The sequence below is a fragment of the Engystomops pustulosus genome, chromosome 8, assembly GCF_040894005.1.
Source record: "Engystomops pustulosus chromosome 8, aEngPut4.maternal, whole genome shotgun sequence".
NCBI lineage: Eukaryota > Metazoa > Chordata > Amphibia > Anura > Leptodactylidae > Engystomops > Engystomops pustulosus.
This window is the reverse complement of record NC_092418.1, coordinates 50,142,521-50,166,292: the sequence shown is the minus strand read 5'-3', so window position 1 is coordinate 50,166,292 and position 23,772 is coordinate 50,142,521. Positions and strand designations below refer to the sequence as shown.

The 23,772-nt window shown below is 42.6% G+C and overlaps 1 protein-coding gene across 3 annotated transcripts in view; it reads right to left on the bottom strand.

Annotated features, from left to right (window-relative positions):
- Window positions 1–4,602: 4,602 nt before the first annotated feature.
- The window catches only part of ANKRD44 (ankyrin repeat domain 44), a 377,775-nt gene continuing 358,605 nt past the window's right edge, over window positions 4,603–23,772 (bottom strand). For all 3 annotated transcript variants that reach the window (XR_011849377.1, XM_072120895.1, XM_072120896.1), the window contains 2 exons: window positions 22,870–22,961; window positions 4,603–4,754 (listed from right to left, as the gene is read on the bottom strand). Coding sequence is in view for 2 of the 3 variants with exons in the window: in XM_072120895.1 (XP_071976996.1) it covers window positions 22,886–22,961 (76 nt within the window). In the remaining variant the exon portion in view is untranslated. The remainder of the gene's footprint in view (window positions 4,755–22,869; window positions 22,962–23,772) is intronic.

Here is a 23,772-nt window from a genome sequence, read left to right as displayed (position 1 = left end):
CATTTTCAGACCTGGCGATACCTAATGTGTTTATGATTTTTACTGTTTATTCATATTTATATCAGTTCTAGGGAAAGGGGTGGTGATTTGAATTTTTAGGTTTTTTTTATTGTGAGTTTCTCCGATATGGGTTTCTATTGGATATCCCCAATTCAATCAAAGAAAGTTTGGTGCGGTCCGTTCCGTTAGTATTTTTTATTGTATATAAAAACCAGAATATAATAAAAACATAAAAATGAAAACTAAACTCGTTTCGAACCCGTAACAGGTTCTTCGTCAGTTGCATTACATGGTGTGTATTGGTAGCTCATATATAAAGCAATGGTGTTTGGTGGGTTGATGACCCGGTAACCAGGTGACCTAGCAGTATTAACAATAGATTGCCGATCAATCAATGAGGGACTCCTCTAAAACAATCTAAAAACCACTAAAATTAACATTTGTTCTGAATGTCATGGACATAAAATGCTGAACTATAGGTGAAAGAACCTTTATAGTGTATTGCTGTACTTAAATTGTATTGATAGAGTGAATACCTTGCTACATGATTACTCACTATCCGCTATGCGGTCTGGATCCTTAAAAAAACTACTAAAATGGCTTCTCTCTGATGTGAGAACTACAAGTACGGAGGCTGATAGGGACCAAAATTTCTCCTACGGAGGCTTTGGGAGACCAAACTAGTTCCGTGGTTTTCACTTCAGAGTTTACTGGATAAGGTAAGTGGACTACTTGATATTGAATGCGCTGCAAAGAGCCTATATACTTGTGTATGTCAGTTCTTGTGTTATAAGCTTCAGGGTAAAGCAGTTTAATAGAATGGGACAAAAAGTGTGTGTTTGGATTTCAAACTAAAATCGTGTCTGTGACCTCATTTAGTCCATCGGGTTTTAAGGTTTTTAATCTGTAGATCCAGTATATTTCCCTTCGAATCTACTGGATACCTCTTCAGTTATGTGGTCTATTGGTATGATATTAAACTTTCTTTCATTTTTATGTTTTATCTCCATGTGTCTCGACAGGCTGTGTTTTTTATTTCCATGACTGATGTTAAAACGATGTTGGTTTAGCCTGCAATGTAAGGGTTGAGTTGTTCTGCCAACATATTGTATTCCGCACTGGCATTCAATGAGGTATACGACAAAGCTTGTCTGACAATTCATGTTCGTATTAATACTGAATATTTCTCCCGTTGATTTTGAGTGGAACATGTCTGAATCATGTCTGATAGTTTCGCAGCATAGGCATCTTTTTTTGTTACATCTTGAGACTTTTGTGTTACTCATTATGGTCTCTGTATGATTAGCTTTCCTATGCTGTTTAGGAATGCTGGGGGCTAGGCGTTGTTTTAAAGTTTTGGCCCTTCTGTAAGTAAACTGTGGATTTTTTGAAATATTTTTTTCTAAATAAGGGTCATTCAAAAGAATATGCCAATGTTTTCTATTTATGGTTTCTATCTCTTTATGGTTGGTGGTATAAGTTGTGATGAACCTGGTGTTATTTCTGTTACATTTTTTTACTTTTTCCTTTACAGATTGTAGGCACTCCTGTTGACTTTTTTGGCTTGCTTTTTGTTTAGCGTAGGTGACAATTTCTTTTGGATATTTTTTCTCCAGGAGTCTGTCCTCAATTATTTTTGCTTGTTTCACATACGTGTCCATATCTGTGCAGTTCTTCCTTATCCATAGGAACTGGCTATAGGGGATATTGCGTTTCCAATTTTTATGGTGATTACTTCGGAAGTTTAAATAGCTATTTGTATCCACTGACTTAAAAAATGTTTCAGTGTAAGAAAAATTTAAGTTGTTCTTTAATAGTTGTATTATATTATGTATCCATTTGATTACTGCATGTTCCTCCTTTTTCCCATTAAATTTATAATCTATGTATTTTGCCATATGTTTTTACAGTATTAATGGTTTGGACCTGATGAAGGGAGCTGTACATGCACATGAATAGAAATATCAGTTTCTAAAATAAAGCAATAACAAAGTGGGGCTTTGGACCCCCCCCCCCCATTTTAGACATAAAGACATAATTAGCATAATTTTGAATGTTGATTTTAGCAAGAAAAAGGTCATGGACAGCAAATATAAGAAAATTGTCACAGTGATGGTACATAGATATACTGTAGTATATAGCCATCTTGCCCCATGTAGTATATATCCACCCTGCCCCCATGTAGTATATAGCCATCCTGCCCCATGTAGTACATAGCCAGCCTGTCCCCATGTAGTATATAGTCATTCTGCCCCCATGTAGTATATAGTCATTATGCCCTCATGTAGTATATAGTCATTCCACCCAATATAATATGTAGCAAGACAGCCGCCTGTATTATATAGCCATCCTGTCCCCCTGTAGTATATAGCCAGCCCCATGTAGTATATAGGCATCCTGCCACCATGTATCATATAGCCATCCTGTCTCCCTGTAGTATACAGTCAGCCTGCCCACCTATAGTATATAGCCATGAACCAAAAAATAATAAAATACTATTCACCTACCTGTGCTCCCTTGAACCTCATGGTCCGTCCCGCGTTGTGGTGTCCTCTCACTCTAGGACCCAGACGGTGCCTGAGCAATGATGTCAGCCACACACCTGGGTCCTAGAGGGCATTGGCTGTGCACAGCAACCAGCGATATGTGTATCTTAAAGATACACATATCGCTGGTTGCTACGGGGGCCGGGATGGCGCCCCAGGATGGGAGGCCAGGTTAGCGTCCTAGGTGATCGCCTACCTTTGCCTATCCCTCGCCCCGGCCCTGCATCTGTATCCACAGTCCCAAATACTCTCAGCCCTGCTACATACACTGAGAGAGCTCTGTCATAGGACCTTCTCCTCTGTGAGCAGGGAGCAGCAAACCCTCCCCTCTTATTAGAGAGATTCACATGGTTAGTCAGCATAGGCAGAGGAAGGAGATACTCTGAGATACTCTGCACTGAGATCATCTGAGGGGTATAAGAAAGAAACTGCTGGCTATATGTAACAAACATAACAGGAAAAGATGTTCTACATCCCAAGAGCTATTGATTTGTGTAAGAAAAAATTGTTGTTCTTTAATAGTTGTATTATATTATGTATCCATTTGATTACTGTATGTTCCTCCTTTTTCCCATTAAATTTATAATCTATGGGGGTCATTTACTAAGGGCCCGATTTGCATTTTCCCGACGTGTTACCCGAATATTTCCGATTTGCGCCGATTCTCCCTGAATTGCCCCGGGATTTTGGCGCACGTGATCGGATTGTGGCGCATTGGCGCTGGCATGCACGCGACGGAAATTGGGGGGCCTGGCCGAATGAAAACCCAACGGATTCGGAAAAACCGCCGCATTTAAAAAAAAAATCTGTTGCGGAGCTTGCACTTACCTTCACTCAGCCAGAGCCGGTGAACTTCAACGTGTTCCGATGCTTTTCAGCGCAGCAGCGCCACCCGGTGAACGGCGGAGGAACTACCTTAATAAATCCCGGCCGGACCCGAATCCAGCGCAGAGAACGCGCCGCTGGATCGCGAATGGGCCGGGTAAGTAAATCTGCCTCTATGTATTTTACCATATGTTTTTACAGTATTAATGGTTTGGACCTGATGAAGGGAGCTGTACATGCACATGAATAGAAATATCAGTTTCTAAAATAAAGCAATAACAAAGTGGGGCTTTGGAACCCCCCCCCCCCCCCATTTTAGACATAAATACATAATTAGCATCATTTTGAATGTTGGTTTTTAGCAAGAAAAAGGCCATGGACAGCAAATATAAGAAAATTGTCACAGTGATGGTACATAGATATACTGTATGATTAAGAGTCCCTTGCTTTTGATGGTAGTTTTCTTCAGGTGTGGGGGCCACAATGAAAGATAGATTGTCATTCTTACCTTCCAGGCCACTTTAAAAGGGCATTAGGTGGGTAGGAAAATTAGGGCACATAAGAAAGTGGTGTAATGTACAGTAAATTATGAAGGGATACATTACGTGGGAGTATATTTTAAATAGTGGGGATGCCAAAATGGGCACAAAGTGCAGTCTATAAACCAGCATATGCTGTATGATGATGTGTGGGGCTAATCTTGGGTGGTCATTAGTAGAGCAGCTGAGTAGATGGGGGGATTTTACAACCGGTTGCATTTATTAGGAAGCATTTGTGTATTTCTAGTATTTTAAATGAGGGTCTCTCTGTGTAGCATTAAGATGGGCTGTGAAGAACAGAAAATGTCTGTGTTGTAAGCCCCCAGGAACAATATGTGGATGGCAGAGGAGACATGGTGATAAAGGGTACAATGAAAAAGATGAGGAACGAGAATAGCTAGAATCCATGGATATGTTATCTGCAGTCAGTGCATTTTAATAGGCATGGATTTCTACCTTGTTTTCTGTATCTGTGTATGATAAGCATGGTTGTTTTTGGTGCAAGAACATTTCTGGGGGCATATGCAAGAGTGAACAGAGGTGAGAATTTGGTACACGACAACAGCATATTTTACACTAAAGATGAAGTATGGATAGAGACAGTATAACAACAAATAGAAAATTATTACATCATGTCTGCAGTACAAAAAAAGTCGGTTGAATGTAAGAAAATACTTTAAAACAAACCCTTTATTAGATTACATTTCCAAAGCATGATCATTATTGCAACAATAATTTAAATGCACCGTTTTTTTTTCTTCTGAGTGGCTTTCTATGAAGTAATAAAATGTCTTCTTATAGAATTTTCATGAATTTTCAAATTGACTTAAAATACCTGGAAAACCTTTGGAAAAAATAAATATCAACATAATTAACATTAATTTGTAATTCAGAAATATATTCTATGTTTATTTAAATGAAATCAAGCTTCAAAATCAAGTAAGAGGAACGGGCAACACTTAAGACACAGTTACTTACACTCACCGGCCACTTTATTAGGTACACCTGTCCAACTGCTCGTTAACACTTAATTTCTAATCAGCCAATCACATGTTGGCAACTCAGTGCATTTAGGCATGTAGACATGGTCAAGACAATCTCCTGCAGTTCAAACCGAGCATCAGTATGGGGAAGAAAGGTGATTTGAGTGCCTTTGAACGTGGCATGGTTGTTGGTGCCAGAAGGGCTGGTCTGAGTATTTCAGAAACTGCTGATCTACTGGGATTTTCACGCACAACCATCTCTAGGTCCAAAAAGAAAAAACATCCAGTGAGCGGCAGTTCTGTGGGCGGAAATGCCTTGTTGATGCCAGAGGTCAGAGGAGAATGGGCAGACTGGTTCGAGCTGATAGAAAGGCAACAGTGACTCAAATTGCCACCCGTTACAACCAAGGTAGGCAGAAGAGCATCTCTGAACGCACAGTACGTCGAACTTTGAGGCAGATGGCTGCAGCAGCAGAAGACCACACCGGGTGTCACTCCTTTCAGCTAAGAACAGGAAACTGAGGCTACAATTTGCACAAGCTCATCGAAATAGGACAGTAGAAGATTGGAAAAACGTTGCCTGGTCTGATGAGTCTCGATTTCTGCTGCGACATTCGGATGGTAGGGTCAGAATTTGGCATCAACAACATGAAAGCATGGATCCATCCTGCCTTGTATCAACGGTTCAGGCTGGTGGTGTCATGGTGTGGGGAATATTTTCTTGGCACTCTTTGGGCTCCTTGGTACCAATTGAGCATTGTTGCAATGCCACAGCCTACCTGAGTATTGTTGCTGACCATGTCTATCCCTTTATGACCACAATGTACCCAACATCTGATGGCTACTTTCAGCAGGATAATGCGCCATGTCATAAAGCTGGAATCATCTCAGACTGTTTTCTTGAACATGACAATGAGTTCACTGTACTCAAATGGCCTCCACAGTCACCAGATCTCAATCCAATAGAGCATCTTTTGGATGTGGTGGAACGGGAGATTCGCATCATGGATGTGCAGCCGACAAATCTGCGGCAACTGTGTGATGCCATCATGTCAATATGGACCATCATGTCAATATGGACCAAGGAATGCTTCCAGCACCTTGTTGAATCTATGCCACGAAGAATTGAGGCAGTTGTGAAGGCAAAAGGGGGTCCAACCCGTTACTAGCATGGTGTACCTAATAAAGTTGCAGGTGAGTGTATTATAGCCCCAGGGGAAATTAACGATATTCCATAAACCTTCATGACAATTTATGCCCCAAATAGAGGCCAAAAAACTTCTTTAAAAATGTTTTCAAAAAGTTTGATTTAACCCGAAGCGAATCATGACGAATCAGGTTGTTGATCAGGGTGTTGTAGAACGTTGTGCCATACTCAAATATGCATAGTGAGTATGGTTTGGTCTTCAAACAATGCTTAGTATGACACGTACATGACAGCCGCCTCTCTTAGAATCGCTTCACTCTTCAATTCCATGGGCACTTACAAAGGCCAACTTGACCAAATAAGTGAAGCGGGAATGCAGCCTGACAAGGTAACGTCTGTTCAAGCTCTAAAGGACTGAGCTGAGGGCCAAGATTCCACTATAACATCAAAGAGGGCACTCTTTGATGCACTGACATCAGATGATTCCATAGATTATGACAGAACCTGTACTGTTAAACGCGGATACATGTAGAAACCCCCCAAAAGAGTGGAGAGGGTGTTGGCAGTAATTTTGCATTTATGTCACTGATCATTTTGCCTTTCATTTCATCCGTCAGTGTCCGCTTTCAATCAGTCAATAATCCATCATAAGTAATGCTAAAGCTAAAAACAAACAGGAGTGGATCCAAAACAGAGATGACCAGTAAATGGGATATTTGCATGTCCTCTGTGTTCTGTATCCAGTCCTGCTTTTGGCTATCAATCCTGAGGCTTTTCATTCCTTCAGAAAGATGAAATGAAGGGGAAAACCAAACATATGGGCAACGTCATAGAGTGGTGGAGGGTGAAAACAGCAATATCAAAATCAGAGGGTGTTCGAGGGAGACAGCGGTCAGTTGGCAGCAGCATGAGTAGGCCACAGAGTGACACAATGACAGTGTGTGAAAGTGGTGGCAGGAGAAGTAAGCCAAAGAGTGGCACAATGACAGAGAGTGGAGGAGGCAGCAACCTGGTATGCCACAGAGTAGCACAATGACAGAGTGTGGAGATGTCAGCAACCTGGTAGGCAGCAGAGTGGCAAAATGACAGTCTGTGGAGCTGGCAGCAGCAGCATGAGGGCAGCGAGTGGCACGATGACAAATTCTTTAGCTGGCAGCAACATAGTAGGCCACAGTGTGGCACAATGATGAAGTTTAAAATGAATTTGAAGTTTGAAACGACTTTGAAGTTTGAAACGACTTTGAAGTTTGAAACGAATTTGAAGTTGGAAACGAATTCGAAGTTGGAAACGAATTCGAAGTTGGAAACGAATTCGAAGTTTGAAACGAATTCGAAGTTTGAAACGAATTCGAAGTTTGAAACGAATTCGAAGTTTGAAACGAATTCGAAGTTTGAAACGAATTCGAAGTTTGAAACGAATTCGAAGTTGAAATTTTAAATTAAATTTCGAAGATTAGAGACGCCTCATGCATAAAACATTACAATTTTCCTAAAAATATTATGTCTTTTCCCAAAAAGAACTGCAAACGTGGCACCAGCAGCAGCAGCAGCATGAGGTCAAAGAGAGGCACGATGATAACCTCTTTAGCTGACAGCAACATGGGAGGCCACATTGTGGCACAATGACGAAGTTTGAAATGAATTTGAAGTTGAAAATTAAATTTAAAGATTAGAGTCGCCACATGCATCCTTCATTACAATTTCCCTGAAAATATTATGTCTTTGCCAAAAAACAACTACAAAGGGGGCAGCAGCAGCATGAGGTCAGAGAGTGGCACAATGTCAAATATTTTAGCTGGCAGCAACATGGAATGCCACAGAGTGGCACAATGACAGAGTGTGGAGGTGGCAGCAACATGGTAAGCCACAGAGTGGGACAATGATAGAGTGTGGAGCTTGCAGCAGCAGCAGGAGGTCAGAGAGTGGCACAATGACAAATTATTTAGCTGGCAGCAACATGGTAGGCCACAGAGTGGCATAATGACAGAGTGTGGAGGTGGGTGACAATTCCAGTTGCTGGTAAAGATGGTGGGAGGCAGGTGGAGCAACTGGCAGCAGATGTGTGGCATCAGGCGGGTGGCAGCATCAGATTAGTGGCTGAGGCAGGTAGTTACAATCCAGACTCATTTCTCAACGTTTGGTGGAGGCGTCATGGCTGATCTAATCTGATGCATAAGGCATTGGTGAGTTGAAATCCTGAACTGAACACCCGCACTGAACACCCGCTCTGATGGCACACTACTGGCCGGGCAGGACAGTTTTTCTACTGCAAAATCTGCAAATTGGAGCCACGCATCAAGTTTGGCTGCCCAGTAGTGCAGTGGATCCTCTACCTGAGGTGGTAAAGTGCTGAACAAGTAGACTACCATCTGCTAGTGCAGGGTCTGCTCCATGTCCTGCTGCTGCTGCTGGCGGCTACCCTCTTCACTAGGCGGGTGAAGAAAGCTGCTCATTAAGGACTCCAGACTTAAGCTGCTGCTAATGGAACTTCTACTGCTCCCCCCCCCCCCATCTCCCCACAGCAGCCATCACAGTGGTACGTGAGCGATGACTGACAGGAATCCCCTGGTCAGACCTGACAGAGGATGGACAATGGCGCACATAGGCAGTGTCCAACTGTCGGCACAGTATTTCTGTATAGTACGCCAGTTTTCCTCCCTCTCGGCAGCTGGAAAAAAGTCCCCCATTTTTGACCAGTAGCTAGTGTCCAAGAGGGGGGATGTTATATGGCGGATGTTAACTATTCGGCTGTCACTAGTGAGGCACAGCAACATGCAGAGGGCCATCTGCACAAGTGACTCTGATGGACTCCCGGCCTCCATCTCCACTGTATACTGCCCCGGTGATTCTGGGTCATCTGCCTCGTCGTTTAACTCCTCCGGATGCTCCTGCTCCTTCTCTCTTGTCACCTGAGTGGAAAAACCATTGATTTTACCAGAAGCTGCTTGTGCGCCAATGTCCTCCTCCTCCAGTTCAGCCCCCATTGTACTCATTTTATTCATTACTTTTCTCTTTTCATACAGGCAGTCTAACATATGGAGGCTGGAATTCCAACAGGTGGAAACATCACATATCATGTTGAGGTAGGCTGTTCTGCCGATGCAACTCATGGAGGGTGTGCTTAGCTTTGTAAGAATGGCTGAAGTGCATGCACAGTTTCCTGGCCATATTTAGAATGTCTTGCAGATGGGTGGAAGACTTCAGGAAGCTGTTGACAATCATATTGAACATATGCGCCATGCAGGGTGCATGGACTATCCCTCCTTGGTGCAGCACGGACACCATGTTCCTCCCATTGTCTGTCACCATGGTTCAGATATTCAGTTGTCGCGGAGAAAGCCACAGATTGATTTCTTCTTGCATGACGCAGAGCCGTTCCTCCCCTGTGTGACTTTGTCCGCCCAGGCAAACCAGGTGTAGAACTGCGTGACACCGCTGTGCCCTGCACATGTGGTATGACGGAGCAGCACTTAAACTTGTGGAGGCTGAAGTGATGGTGGAGAAGGAGGAGGCCGACACTGGCACATGAGTAGCAGGTTGACAAGGTGGAGGAGAAAGCGGCGTCTCCTGTTCAAGCGAGGAGCAGGAGCATCTGGACTGGGAGATGATGTCAAAGACAAACAGCTCCCTGTAGCAGCCTTGCTGGAGCCTAGACTGGCTGAAATGGTATGTGAGCCACAAAGTGCTGCTGCTGTTGCTGCACTGGCAGGATGGAACTCCACATCTGAGCCACGTTTCTCCCAGAACATTGGATGGTGATGCTTCATGTGTTGACGCAGGGCTGTGGTGCCGACATTAGCTTCCCAGCTCCCTTACTGTCCGCAGATTCTATATATACACACGCTCAGCTCCTCTGGTTTCATAATAAAAAACTGCCACACCGCCGAGGTGGTGAGTTTACTGCAAACACTCTGCCCTGAGTGACTACTAATGCCGCTGCCTCGCTGAGCCCCTGTGCCATTGCTTACTTGGACCTGTGAAGCGGGGTTTGTATCCCGCGGCTGATTGGCTCCCATCCTCGCACTGATGCCACCCTGCTGACTCACAGCCACCATAGTAACTTTCTGCCTGCTACACTGCCTGACGCGCAAGCTGACACCCTCTTCTCCCGACAACGATGATGAATCGCTGGCTTCAGCTGGCTCCCAGGTGCAATCGATTACATCATCATCATTGATTTGTTTTTCCCTGTTACAGTCCAACTACTGGCAAGTGCAACATATCCTCCTGTGCCACTCTCCACATCTCTACTTTTCCGCCTACGCACAAAGCCGTGGATGTCTGCCCCACCTCTTAACTGCCAAGCAGCTGCTGACTGTCCTCAAAGAATTCATCCTCGCTGTATAATGGTGCTGAGCGTAGACCACCCTGTAAATCTCTGGCTGAGGGAAATTAACAGGAAAGAGGCTGGTTGAGGACAGGTGAGCGCCGCTGACCTGCTCCTGGGCCATACCAACTAATTGTTGTATATGGCGAACCCACGGACTCTTGGCTGGGGTTGTCAGATTTCATTTGGAAGGAACTGGATGGCATAGTCAACCAATCAACAAACTTTGGGTTGTTTATCAATACACTGCCGCTAGATGACACCGGACAGTTCTGGCCTCACAGAGTAATCCCTGCTGCAATGTCCCCTTACTGTGCCTGCTTCACCTGCCACCTCTCTGTCTGACGTATTGGTTAATGAACTATGTTGATTTGACACACATCTATTTTATCTACCAAAAAAAACCTTGAAATCTCTGGTATACAAGAACTGACACCCTGGAATAGAAGCATAAATTACTACAGAAAATATGTGGATTTTACACAGATTTCTTGCTATTCACTTCAGCAACAAAAAAGAACTGCTATGTGGGGTATACAGATCCCCAAAAATGCACACCCTGGGATAGGAGCAGAAATCACTAAAAAAACTATATAGATTTTACCAGATTTCTTCCTTTTCACTTCAGCAACAAAAAAAAACAAAAAACTGCTAGTTGGGGTATACAGACCCCCAAAATGGACACCCTGGAATTGGAGCAGAAATCAATACAGAAACTATGTGGATTTTACACAGATTTCTTCCTATTCACTTCAGCAACAAAAAAGAACTGCTATTTGGGGTATACAGATCCCCCAAAATGGACACCCTGTGATTGGAGCAAAAATCACTCCAGCAACTATGTGGATTTTACACAGATTTCTTCCCATTCACATCAGCAACCAATAAGAACTGCTATTTGGGGTATATAGATCCCACACAACGGACACCCTGGGAACTGCTATTCACTAATAAATTGTCCAGGATTGTCTTCCCTTCACTAATAAAATGTCCAACAGCAGCCTCCCTTCACTAATAAAATGTCTAGCAGTGGCCTCCCTTCACAAGGGGAATGGTTGTTGGGGGTAAGGGAAGGTGCCTCACCATTCCCCCACCAACAACCATTGATACAGACATGTGAATGATGACTGCTCCTATACTGGGGTTGTCATGGATACATGACCCCCCCAAGAAACCATTAACGCAAAATAAGAATTAAATCAATGCAAAACACCGGCAGCTAGTTCCCGATCGCAGGCTTTTCCATAGAAACGTTGATGCGAGCGGGCTGCGGCCAGCCACGGTGGGTGCGGCTTGGTCTGCATTTGCGTTTGCTTGGTCATTGTCTGACATCACCCTAAAACTTGACTGAAACTGGGTGATGGACAATGATCCCAAGAACACTAGGAAATCTACATCATAAACTCTTCAGTTGTTACATTTTCATTTTTAGATTTGCAGAGATGTTTGATAACTTTATGGACATGTTCTGGGTCGTGGTGTTAATATGTAACCACATTAGGTAAAGAGGATCGAATGTTCATCGTATTACTCAATTTTCGCAAAATAAAGATCACAAAATAAAAGGCAATAAGAAAGCAAGTGTCTTCTGGATAGGAGAGGGTTAAAACATGAACAGTTGATATTATTCCTTATCAATATTTACATTATCTGTGAGGTTCAGCAGCTCCTGTGTGCAGCCTCCTCCAAATTCTTACTGCAGCCTGATGGCTAAGAATCTGGAGGGAGGGCACAGGGGGCTGTATCCTCAGTTCTATGAGACATAGAATCTCACTTCTTTTTTCGCATGAAAGAGGAGAGTTTACTCTTTTATATTAATCTAAATTTTTGTTTCTCACTGGCAGGAAAACAGAGATATTAACTGTTAAAGTGACGGCATAATACCATAAAAGTTCAAAGCAATGACTAGAAAGCAAGCTATGGTGTACACTGTTTGGCTACATTAAAAGATTTTGGTGGTGGGCCCTATGCAATAAAATGCTTTTATTTCATATGCTTGCTAAATGCTGAAAACTAAGAGGCCACTCAATTGTGGATGAAGATCGATAAAAGTGTGATAACACACTCCTGTGCAGGGAAAAGAATGTGGGCTTTGGCAGATTTACGATACTGCCCACTCCAAGGAGAACGGAACTTTTGTTTCTGGGATGCCCATGTGATAATTTACTAACCAATGAACTATGGACATTACTTCTTTTTCTTTAACTAACTAAGCCCAGGTCCTGCCCCACTAAAAGTTATGTATAATCCTTTGTGGAGCAAATAAAGCACCTCACATCTGCCTAGCCTTTCATGGCATCACTTCACAGAGATTGAGATATTATACCATACTTTGTCTTGGTTTGATTTCTTTGAGCTTACTCTATAAATTTTATTAGTCATTAGAGAACCTGAGGTGGTGTGAACAGGGGCAGAACTTGACAGCTGGAGCCGAGAGGGCCCCCGGACCGGCAATCATAGGGTGTTTTCTGGCAATTCACTGGATTGACCCGAGCTTGATCAACTCAATTGAACACGGTAAGTTCAATGATTTTTTGTGAATCTTTGTCTTACCTGTGACGTTGGTCCAGTGTTTGAGTTAGTTTCACAAGTGAAAGGTCACGGACTCTGCTGTGTAGCTCCAAGAATTTATACTTTGTTATAGTTAGAGATGGGCGTATTGATTCTAACTTCGGTTAGAATTTCAGGAAAAAATTGATTTGTCACGAAGCTGAAGTTTACTGGGATTCGTGGGAACAAAGTTTTTTTTTTCCTCCTTTATTACCAAAATGGGTGTGAGTTACATGGGGCAGAGAACTTTGGGAAGGAGAAAGGAACACCCTTGATCACATGTGCAGACCTGTAAGCCTATCAGCGACCAGCAGGCTTATGTGATGTCACACAGACTATAAAAGAGGCAGCCATTTTCTTATCTTGGTACTTCACACTACATGTGCTGCCTGCAACTGTACTTTGCTGTTGTAATTTTTGCTCCAAGGGTGTCCGTTTTGGGGGATATGTATACCCCAAATAGCAGTTCTTTTTTGTTGCTAAACTGAATAGGAAGAAATCTGTGTGAAATCCACATACTTGCTGTACTGATTTGTGCTTCAACCCCAGGGTGTCAGTTCGTATGCTTCTGTATACCCCAAATAGCAGTTCTTTTATGTTGCTGAAGTGAATAGGAAGAAATCAGTGTGAAATCCACATTCTTTCTGTACTGATTTCTGCTCCAATCTCAGGGTGCCCAATACTTATTGTTGCTTAAATTCAGAGCAAAATTTGTATGTCAAATCCATGTAGTTTATAGAGTGATTTTTGCTCCAATTACAGGGTGTCCATTTTAGGGTATCTGTATAACGCAAATTCCAATACTTTTTGTTGCTAAATTTGAGAGCAACAAATAAGTGTCAAATCCATGTAGTTGATTAACCACTATGTCAGACAGAAAGGTGGCAGGTGGAGCAGGCAGAGGTTGCAGCACAGTAAGGGGACGTTGCTGCAGGGGTGACTCTGTGAAGCCAGAACTGCCATTGTCATCTAGCGGCAGTGTGCTGATCAACAACCCAAAGGTTGTTGATTGGTTGACTAGGTCACCCAATTCCTCAAATATTACATCAGACAACCCAAGCTAAGAATCCGTGGGTTTCGTCAGATACAACAATTAGTTGGCATGGCCCAGGAGCAGGTCAGCGGCTCTCACCTGTCCTCAACTGCCTCTGTCCTGTTAATTTCCCTCAGCCTGAGAGCTACTAGGTGGTCTGGGCTCAGTGCTACTATTCAGCAAAGACAAAGTGTTTGAGGACAGTCAGCAGCTGCTTGGCAGTGAAGAGTTGGGGCAGACATCCTCTGCTTCGTGCAGTAGGCAGGCTGTGCATACTGACATCATTGAGGAGAGTAGCAGAGAAAGGGAAACGCAAATTGACGATGATGTAGCCGATCGCACTTGGAAGCCGGGTGTATCAAGGGATTCATCATCGTCGGGCGAAGAGTGTGTCAGCTTATGCGTCAGGCAGCGGAGCAAGCAGCAAGCTGCTTCTGTGGCCGTGAATCCAGGAGGTCCATCCTGCCAGCGCAGCAACAGCACTTCGTTGCTCACATGTCATTTCCACCAGTCTGGGCTACAGCAAGGCTGCTTAAGGGAGCTGTTTGTCTTTGACATCATCTCCTGGTCCAAATGCTCCTGCTCCTTGCTACACATGGCGCCTGCAGTTGTTGAAAGAGGCGATTACAAAGAGACAACTGTATGCGTCCAGCCCTCCTAAGGTGCAGAAGCTGACCGTGCTCCTGTCCAAGTTGTTGGAACTGCAGTCCCTCCCTTTCCAAGTCGTGGACTCTGCAACCTGCAGAGAACTAATGGCTTGTGCCGAGTTCCAAGCCGCAATTTTTTTCCAAAAAGGCACTGCCAGCCCTTCACCATTATGGACAACAGAAGACAGACCAATCCTTGAGCTTATCAGTCTCTTCCAAGATGCATGGCAGCGCGGATGTGTGGAGCTGTAACTACGGTCAGGGCCAGTACATGTCCTTTACAGCCCACTGGGTGAATGTGCTTCCCGCCCAGCCACACCAACAACTTACACAAGAGACGCCGCTTTCTCCTCCACGTTGTCAAACTGCTGCTCCTGCACCAGCGTCCGTCTCCTCCTCCTCCTTCTCCACCACCACCTCAGCCTCCACAAATGCTGCTCCATCATACCACATGTGCAGGGCACAGCGGTGTCACGCAGTTCTACACCTGGTTTGGGGAGCTGGGGGGGTAGGAGCAGTAGCAGCTCCATCAGCAGCAGCTTAAGTCTGGATTCCTTATTGAGCAACTTCCTTCACCCACCTAGTGAGGAGGGTAGCTGCCACCAGCAGACCCTGCACCAGCAGGTGGTGGCCTACTTGGACAGCACTTGAGCACCTCAGGTATAGGATCCCATGGACTACTGGCAGCCACACTTGATGCATGGCCGCAACTTGCAGATTTTGCAGCAGAGAAGCTGTCCTGCCCGGCCACTATTGTGGCATCAGAGCGGGTGTTCAGTGAGGCGGGGGCCATCGTTACCCCATGGAAAAGCCGCCTGTCCACTTGTAATGTGGAGAGACTGACCTTTGTCAAGATGAATCAGGCTTGGATCGGCCAGGATTTCAACTCACCAATGCATTATTCATCAGATTAGATCAGCCATGACGCCTCCCCCAAACGTTGAGAAATGAGTCTGGGTTATAACTACTTGCCTCAGCCAGCCACTATTCTGATGATGCCACACATTTGCTGCCAGTTGCTCCATCTGCCTCCTACCATCTTTACCAGGGACTGGAATTGTCCGCCACCTCCACACCATATCATTGTGCCACTCTGTGGGCTCCTGCTGATGCCACCTCCACACTATATCATTGTGCCACTCTTTGGGCTCCTGCTGCTGACACCGCTTCCACACTATATCATTGTGCCACTCTGTGGCCTACCATGTTGGCGCCACCTCCACAACTCTGACCTCATGCTGCTGCTGGTGCTACCTCTGCAGTTCTTTTTTGATATTTTCAGGAAAACTGTAATGTATTATAGATGTGTCATCTCTAATATTAAAATTAAAATTAAAATGGAAAATTTAACTTCAAATTCATTTCGAAGACCTTCTGCTGCTGCTGCTGCCACCTCCACACTCTATCATTGTTCCACTCTGTGGCTTTTCCTGTTGCTGCCACCATGTTGCTGCCACCTGTGGCCTCCTGCTGCTTCTTCTGCCGCCACCTCCACACTCTCATCATTATGCCACTTTGTGGCCCCCTGCTGCTGCTGCCGCCACGCTCTGTCATTGTGCCACTCGGTGGCCTACCATGTTCTTTTTTCACCCTCCATCGCTCTATGATGTTGCCACTATGATTAGTTTCCCCCTTCATTTCATCTGTCAGAAGGATGAAAAGCCTCAGGATTGATAGCCAAAAGCAGGACTTGATACAGAACACAGAGGACATGCAAATATTACTGGTCATATCTGTTTTGGATCCACTCCTGTTTGTTTTTGGCTTTAGCAATACTGATGAAAGCAGACACTGACGGACAAATTGAAGGGCAGAATGATCAGTCAATGCAGAATTATTCCCGACACCCTCTACACTCTTTTGGGGGGTTTCTACATGTATCCGCGTTTAACAGTACAGGTTCTGTCATAATCTATGGAATCAACTGATGTCAGTGTAAAAAGAGTGCACTCTTTGATGTTATAGTGGGATCTTGGCCCTCAGCTCAGTCCTTCTGAGCTGGCACAGATGTTATCTTGTCAGGCTGCGTTCCCGCTTTGCTTATTTGGTGTAGTTGGCCTCTGTAAGTGCACATGGAATTGAAGTGATTCTAAGAGTGGCGTCTGTCATGTGCGTGTCATATTAAAACACAGCATTGTTTGAAGATACTATGCATATTTGAGCATGGCGCAACGTTCTACAACACATTACAGGCTCTCTGCAGCCAGGAAATACCTCGTTTTTAATGTGATTCGCCATGATTCGATTCAGGTCAAATAAAATTTTTTGAAAAATTCAGCGAATCGGGACAAAACGAATTTTAACAAATTCGCCCATCTCTAGTTATAGTGTCATTGCCAACCCAGGTTACTCTCAGCCTTCTCCCAACCTGGGTTGGTTATTGCTGCAGCGGTGAAAATATTGAGTATTGAGTTTTGTTTGGGTATAATATAGCAGACACTGGCTATTGTATTTTAATTTTGGGCGGATGGTTATGTAGGGAGGGATAGTGAGGAGTCCCAAGCCTTGAAGAGTGAGTAGGGGATTGGGGCTGGTACTGGTATTTTGTACTGGTATTCATGTGGTGGTGCCCATAGACCTGGTTCCTTTTCTGTAGGGACAGTTAAAGCTTATCTTGGTTAAAGTCTTTGTTTAAGAAGTCCTCCAGGAGGCAGAGATAAGGGAGACATTCAAGGAGATTTACTCCAAGAGAATCTTAGAGACCATGGCCATGTCTATGTGCTTCTTTGCGTATGCATAATATTTTTATATATAATTATATTAATATCCAATTTGGAGCAGAGACCAATACATTCAGAGTGGCACACATGTTTTAGTGTGCAAATCCAAATCAGTTAGTGCAATAACTTGCGGCCAGAGCAGAGTCCAGGATTGTGCAGCCGCAGGAAAGGACTGACTCAGTCTGACTGAATAATGCAGGAGGTGGGGACTGCAGCCCCATAAAAGGGTGAGAAAATATGTTATCTCACCTTGTTGTGGAGAGTAGTTTGAAGAAAAAGAGATTTTATGTGTTTTTCCTCCCAGAACAAATGAAAAAAGTGCCCTGTTAAACTCCAACCTCTTTATCCCATATCATCAAACTGTTACAAAAACAGTTTCTCAAAAACGTAAAGTTCATTGACTATGACTTTACTCTGTTGGCAGCCATAGAAGCTGGCTGAGGATAATAAACGTTGACAATAGTATGTTGTTGAAATTCAAGAGTAGGGAATGTTAGTGATAGTTGATGAGGGTAAGATTTATGTAGAATGATGGAAAAGTGCAAAGAATATGAAGACTGGTAGCATTGTGGTGGTAAAGCAGGTGCATAGAAAGAACTGTGTTCAGGTGTTATAGGGAGAATTCTGGGAGTGAATAGTGCTGTTTGTTTTTTTTATGGTCCAGTTAAAACATTTGATTCTGATGATTGTAGAAACCCCCTGTGGTTGGGAAAATTGGGTAGTTGGCAGTAGAAGAAGTGATTTTAAAATAAAATCTGTAAAAAAGGTATTTCCCTGTATTACATTGTATTACCCCAGAGACTTGTAGGCAGCATTCCAGCCCACAGCACAGTGTTATACTGTCTTGTCAGATACAAGGTCAGAGGGGGAGACTATGAGATTCTCCTCCCCCCTTCCCCAGCAGGAGAGATAAGAAAGATTAGAGAAAAACTCTTTACAAAATCCATTTACATTTTCTTGAGTTAATAGTAATAAGAATTGGTAACCAGTGACATTAGAAACTATATGGAAAGTGTATCCATTAGCATTGCGGATTTTCTGTTTGCAAAAGTAGTGTCACATGATTGTAAAGCAAGCAGTTGCAGTCAGTGTCACACACGTGTTGGCTCAAATTCTGTACCTTTTGTCTTTTGCATCTAGATTTTTATTTGTTTTCACACAGCAAGGGAAGTAATATGTGTGGAAAGTCTTACCACCAGGTGGCCAAGATTCTGCAAGTGTACATACAGTAGTTATACCCCCAAAGAATAGAACAGAGGTCTAGATGTTCTGTTTTTATATGTTTATGACCTTTTATCTTGACCTAAATGTATGTATAACCAGTGTTTTCCCTGGGGCAATGTATATCTACTTGATAGTTTATTCTAGAGAAAGTTTAGAGTTCAGAAATGCCTATAGAACTCCCTATAGATAATTCCAAAAAAGATCAGTGATCCAAAGTCACCAGCATTAAGAAGTACTGGCTCGAAGCCAAGGACAGTAACGGAAATAGATAAGGCTCATAGCTCATTATTTAGTAAGACGAAACCATCTAGTGTTTAAACAGATAGAGCTGAACACTTAAACAGCCTAGTACTAATGTTTATAATATGTTTTCTTTTTATTTCTGAGCAGGTTATGCACTTTATATGCATCCAGTTGACATACTGCCTTTGGAGCAAGGGGGGAGAAGATCCAGGTATTTGCTTAAATTTAATTAACTTTCTTCCTCTCATGGAGGACCATGACTATGTGGCCCATATGGCCCAGGAGACAGTGGGATTTTCTCACGTCAAAGAGTCAGTACCCTGACCTTGTACTCTTTGTGGATGGTTCCAGGTATTATTATGTAGGTAAATATTATTAAGATGTTATATGCTGTCATTGTACAACACAACAAGGAACCAAGTATAAGAAACAGAAGCACTTCAATTCCATATTAGCACAAGAAGTGGAACAGAACTGAAAGTATTGATAAAAGTATCTCCCTTAGCTTAGGGTGAGACAGATATCACGGCCATACCCGCGATCCTCAATACGGATCGCAGGTACACCCGTGCCCTTCCATGTGGCGCAGTATCCCCCCGGCCCGTACTCACCTCTCCTTGCTCCTGGCACTGCTCCGGTCCCGTCTAGGCCACGCTCTTGCTGCAGGACTAGACCTAGTGAGCAGGGACGCACGTGTGCCGGTTCTTTAAGGTTTAAAGGGGCCAGCGTCCTCCTGATTGGCGCTGGCTAATCTGGCTAGCCCTTATAATCCAGCACCTCCCTTCCTTCCTGGCCAGATCTTCAGCATTATACAAGGAACTTCCAAGGTTTCCACACCTCGCTTCCCACAGCGGTTCCTGTTGAAGAGAAAGCCTGTCAGCGTTTCCAGGCGCTCCTGTCCTCCAGCGTTTCCAGAAGCCTCTGTTTCCTGTGTTGCTCCAGCATTTCCAAACGCCTATATGAGTATATGAGTATATTTTGGAGCACATTGATTTATTTTCAGGCGGGCCAAAAGCCAGAACAAAAACCCCTGTCAAAAGTGGTCTACAGGTATGAGTGACCAGAAGTGCTCAAAAAGTACCCACTTCTCATGAGAAGTTGAGATGTAGGAATAGATTAGGTAGTTCATATCCCACAACATCCATAAAGTAGCAGGAAGGTTGAGAGGTTGGGACTCTGAAACTAAAGATCCAAAAGGCAATGGTGGAGACTGTGAAACCATGGACCGAGGGTCTACCATTAGCCCATTCAGTAAGTTATAGGCCAGTAAAAAGACAGGATTAAGTCCCTATGAGATTTAATTTGGTTTGGATCCTAGGATGTTATTATTCACAGTTGCTCCAAATGCAGTATTGGAGACTTACAGATGATAATGTCACACATGCACTGTACTAAAGTATCTTTTTGAGTTTTCTCTTTCATAAGCTTCAACCTGGAGATTGGTGATAAAGAGCCATGTGAAGAAGAGAGATGACCCTGGAGATGATGATGCATTCCAGGTTCTGCAGACAACAAGTATTTACTAAAGTCAAGTTTTATTACTTTTATGCCTCATTAAAGTTTTGATAGGGACTAATAAACTTCTTATGGAAACAAATAAACTCTAGTATTGACCATCCATGGGACACTTAGATTTCGGTGGCAAAGTAATTGGAGGTCAGCCCTTAAAACAACTAGGATTATTTCTTTTGTGTGTCCTTATTAGCCCTTCTAATATTCTGTTTTTCATTGCATTTTGGTCATATGTTGTGTGAAGAGGTTAATGTCAAAGGCTATTAAAGTTGTAAGGCCTTTGAGGAAAACCAGTCGGGACATTGGAATCTCAATCCACTCACTTAAAACCCAAGTGGTTTATAAGGATATCTAGAAAGGGAAAGAATAGGAGGAGTCTATTCAGCAGACAAGTCCAAGTACAAAGGGGGGTGGAGCGTAAGGCTCTTCCCCTCTCAAACTGGTGAAGAAATCCAATCCCCTTCCCCACTGCTGATTAACTCCTAAGGGATTAACTGAAGTGAGAGAGAAAATAAAATCAGGGGGAGGGGGGCTGTGAAGTATTGTTACATGTTTAATGTAAATGCTTATATTTTATGCTTGCTAAATGCTGAAAACTTAAAGGACGCTCAATTGTGGATGAAGATTGATAACAGTGTGATAACACACTCCGGTGCAGCGAAAAGAATGTGGGCTTTGGCTGATTTACGATACTGCCCACTCCAAGGAGAACGGAACTTTTGTTTCTGGGATGCCCATGTGATAATTTACTAACCAATGAACTATGGACATTACTTCTTTATCTTCAACTAACTAAGCCCAGGTCCTGCCCCACTAAAAGTTATGTATAATCCTTTGTGAAGCAAATAAAGCATCTCACATCTGCCTAGCCTTTCATGGCATCACTTCACAGAGATTAAGATATTATACTTTGTCTTGGTTTGATTTCTTTGAGCCCCTTCCACATCAGACATTATATTTAATTACAAAATAGATAATTGATATTAATTCCATTAAATGTCTGGTGTACCACTCAGTATTTCAATTAAACCCCCTAATGCTAAGCCAGTCTGTGTCCTCGCCCCTTGCTATGCGACTGATGACTGTTCCGAGTGCCCACATTCTGCTTCAGAGCACAGCTATGATCCCTGTACAAATTGTCACTCCACCAGCAGGCAGACATCTTTTGGTGCCTTACCACTCTGCGCATGCGCACGCTCCACTCCCACAAGATCCGACATAAAAACACCAAGCTAGATGCTGCCTGACAGCTCCGGGTAATTAACCCCTCACCCGCGCTGCAGGTAAGTGCCAGATTACTGAAATATATATATGAAACATATACAGGCGGTCCCCTACTTAAGAGCACCTAACTTACAGATGACCCCTAGTTACAAACGGATCTCTGGATGTTAGTAATTTACTGTACTTTAGTCCTAGGCTACAATAAACAGCTATAACAGTTATCACAGGTGTCTGCAATTAAGCTTTAGTGTTAATTCTGGTTCTTATGACAATCCAACATTTTTAAAATACAATTATCCCAGAGACCAAAAGAATTTGGGCTGGGTTTACAATTATAAAGTATACAGTTCCGACTTACATACAAATTCAACTCAAGAGCAAACCTAAAGACCCTATCTTGTACGTAACCTGGGGACTGCCTGTATATGAATTGTTCTATACATTTACTTTTCCACTACCACAATTATTTATTTATTACCTATCTATTTATTTATTTACCTATAGAATTGAATGTGTGTATATATGTATTATTAATTATTTATGTAATTATTTGTACATTCTTAAACCTCAAGATACACATTTGAATTGCCCTGCTAACATAATTATTAAATTATTACCTCCTCTATCCATTTGTTCATCTATTAACATATACATCTGTATCATCTAAATGTATCATCTATCGCCCCATTTAGCCTCATCAATATTAACATATACTCACATATATTTAGATAACAATAACTATTTATTTTATTGTTTTTATTTATTTAATATTTATTTATCTATGTAATTTTATATATAACCCTCGACTTTCTATTGTATTTCTATTATATTACATTACCATGAATTTGTGTAACAATGTAACAAACTTTGTTTTTATATATGCTAATCTGTACCCCCCTTGTATTCTTATGTTCCCCAGTCTCATACCACTTGAAAAAGGAGCCTTTTGAGCTATATTTGAGATATTAAATAAACCTCTTGATTACAATCTACCTCTCGTGTTCATGAATACTGGAGTGCGACGAACGTGACAAAAATTCCCTTTATCATACTAAAACACAACATTGTTTGAAAATCAAACCACACTACCTATGCATATTTAAGCATGGCACAACGTTCTACAACACCCTACAGGCTCTCTGCAGCCAGGAAATACTTATTATTTAACGTAATTTGTCATGATTCGATTCAAATAGGATTTTTTTCGAAAAATTCAGCGAATCGGGTCAAATCCAATTTCAACAGATTCGCCCATCTCTAACCAGTATACATGTATATGAATGTTTGTTTGCAAGTTGTGTATAAGAGAAAATACTATTTAAACAAAACAATGTTATTTGATTATTTACCTGCTCACATTTTCATCTATGTCCTTGCTCCTTTTTCTATAAGTTTCTCAACAATAACTTTAAGGCCATTTTGTTCTGCTATATGCAAAGGTCTATAGATAAAAACAAGAAAGAAATACATTTTAAGTATTACAAATTCATACAAATACAAGTATTATTTCTGATTAAAACTATATACTGCACACACTAGAAGATATCTGGCATTAAAACCATCATATAAGAGTAGCTTGTATTTAAATTATTTTAATAATTCCATTTATCCCCTTAATGAACTGCCTACTTTTCATTTAGTGTTTTAGATGTCAATTCATGTAAACAAAGTTTTTTCTAAAATGACATCTAACACAAATCCTTACATAGAAATGAAAATACCTGTAACACTACATCAACAGTTATACATTGCCAATCAGCAGCTACCCAGCCCCTGTGATGTCACAGGCTGTAAAAGCCCCTATCAATGCCTGAAATCATGGGATCTCTGCCGTTTGCTTACTAACTAAGCATACGGGGAGATGCTTTGTGCAAGGGCCGAGCAGGCTATAGGGACTGTGGAGGTATAGGTAGAAATAGTCTTGTGGCTAAAAATCATGTATGTGATAAATCACATGGGTCATGCCAGTCTGTTTATTCTGCTGAATTGGCTACCCATGATTTTTTGATCTATAAACCCTTCTGCCCTCTGGTGTTTTGTCTGCACCTCTTCAGGGACAGAAAACAATGTGAAGCCAATAAAGGGGGATGGGTCCCCCACAAACTCCAGTTGTTTCTTCTCCCTTTTAGGAGAACATGGAATATACTCCTGTGTGTCGTGAAAGAGTAGTGCCTTTTCCATCAAACCTCCCTGAATCATAGCGCTGGTCATGTGACGGCATGGAGGTCTTGTTCATGGAATAAAATTATTTC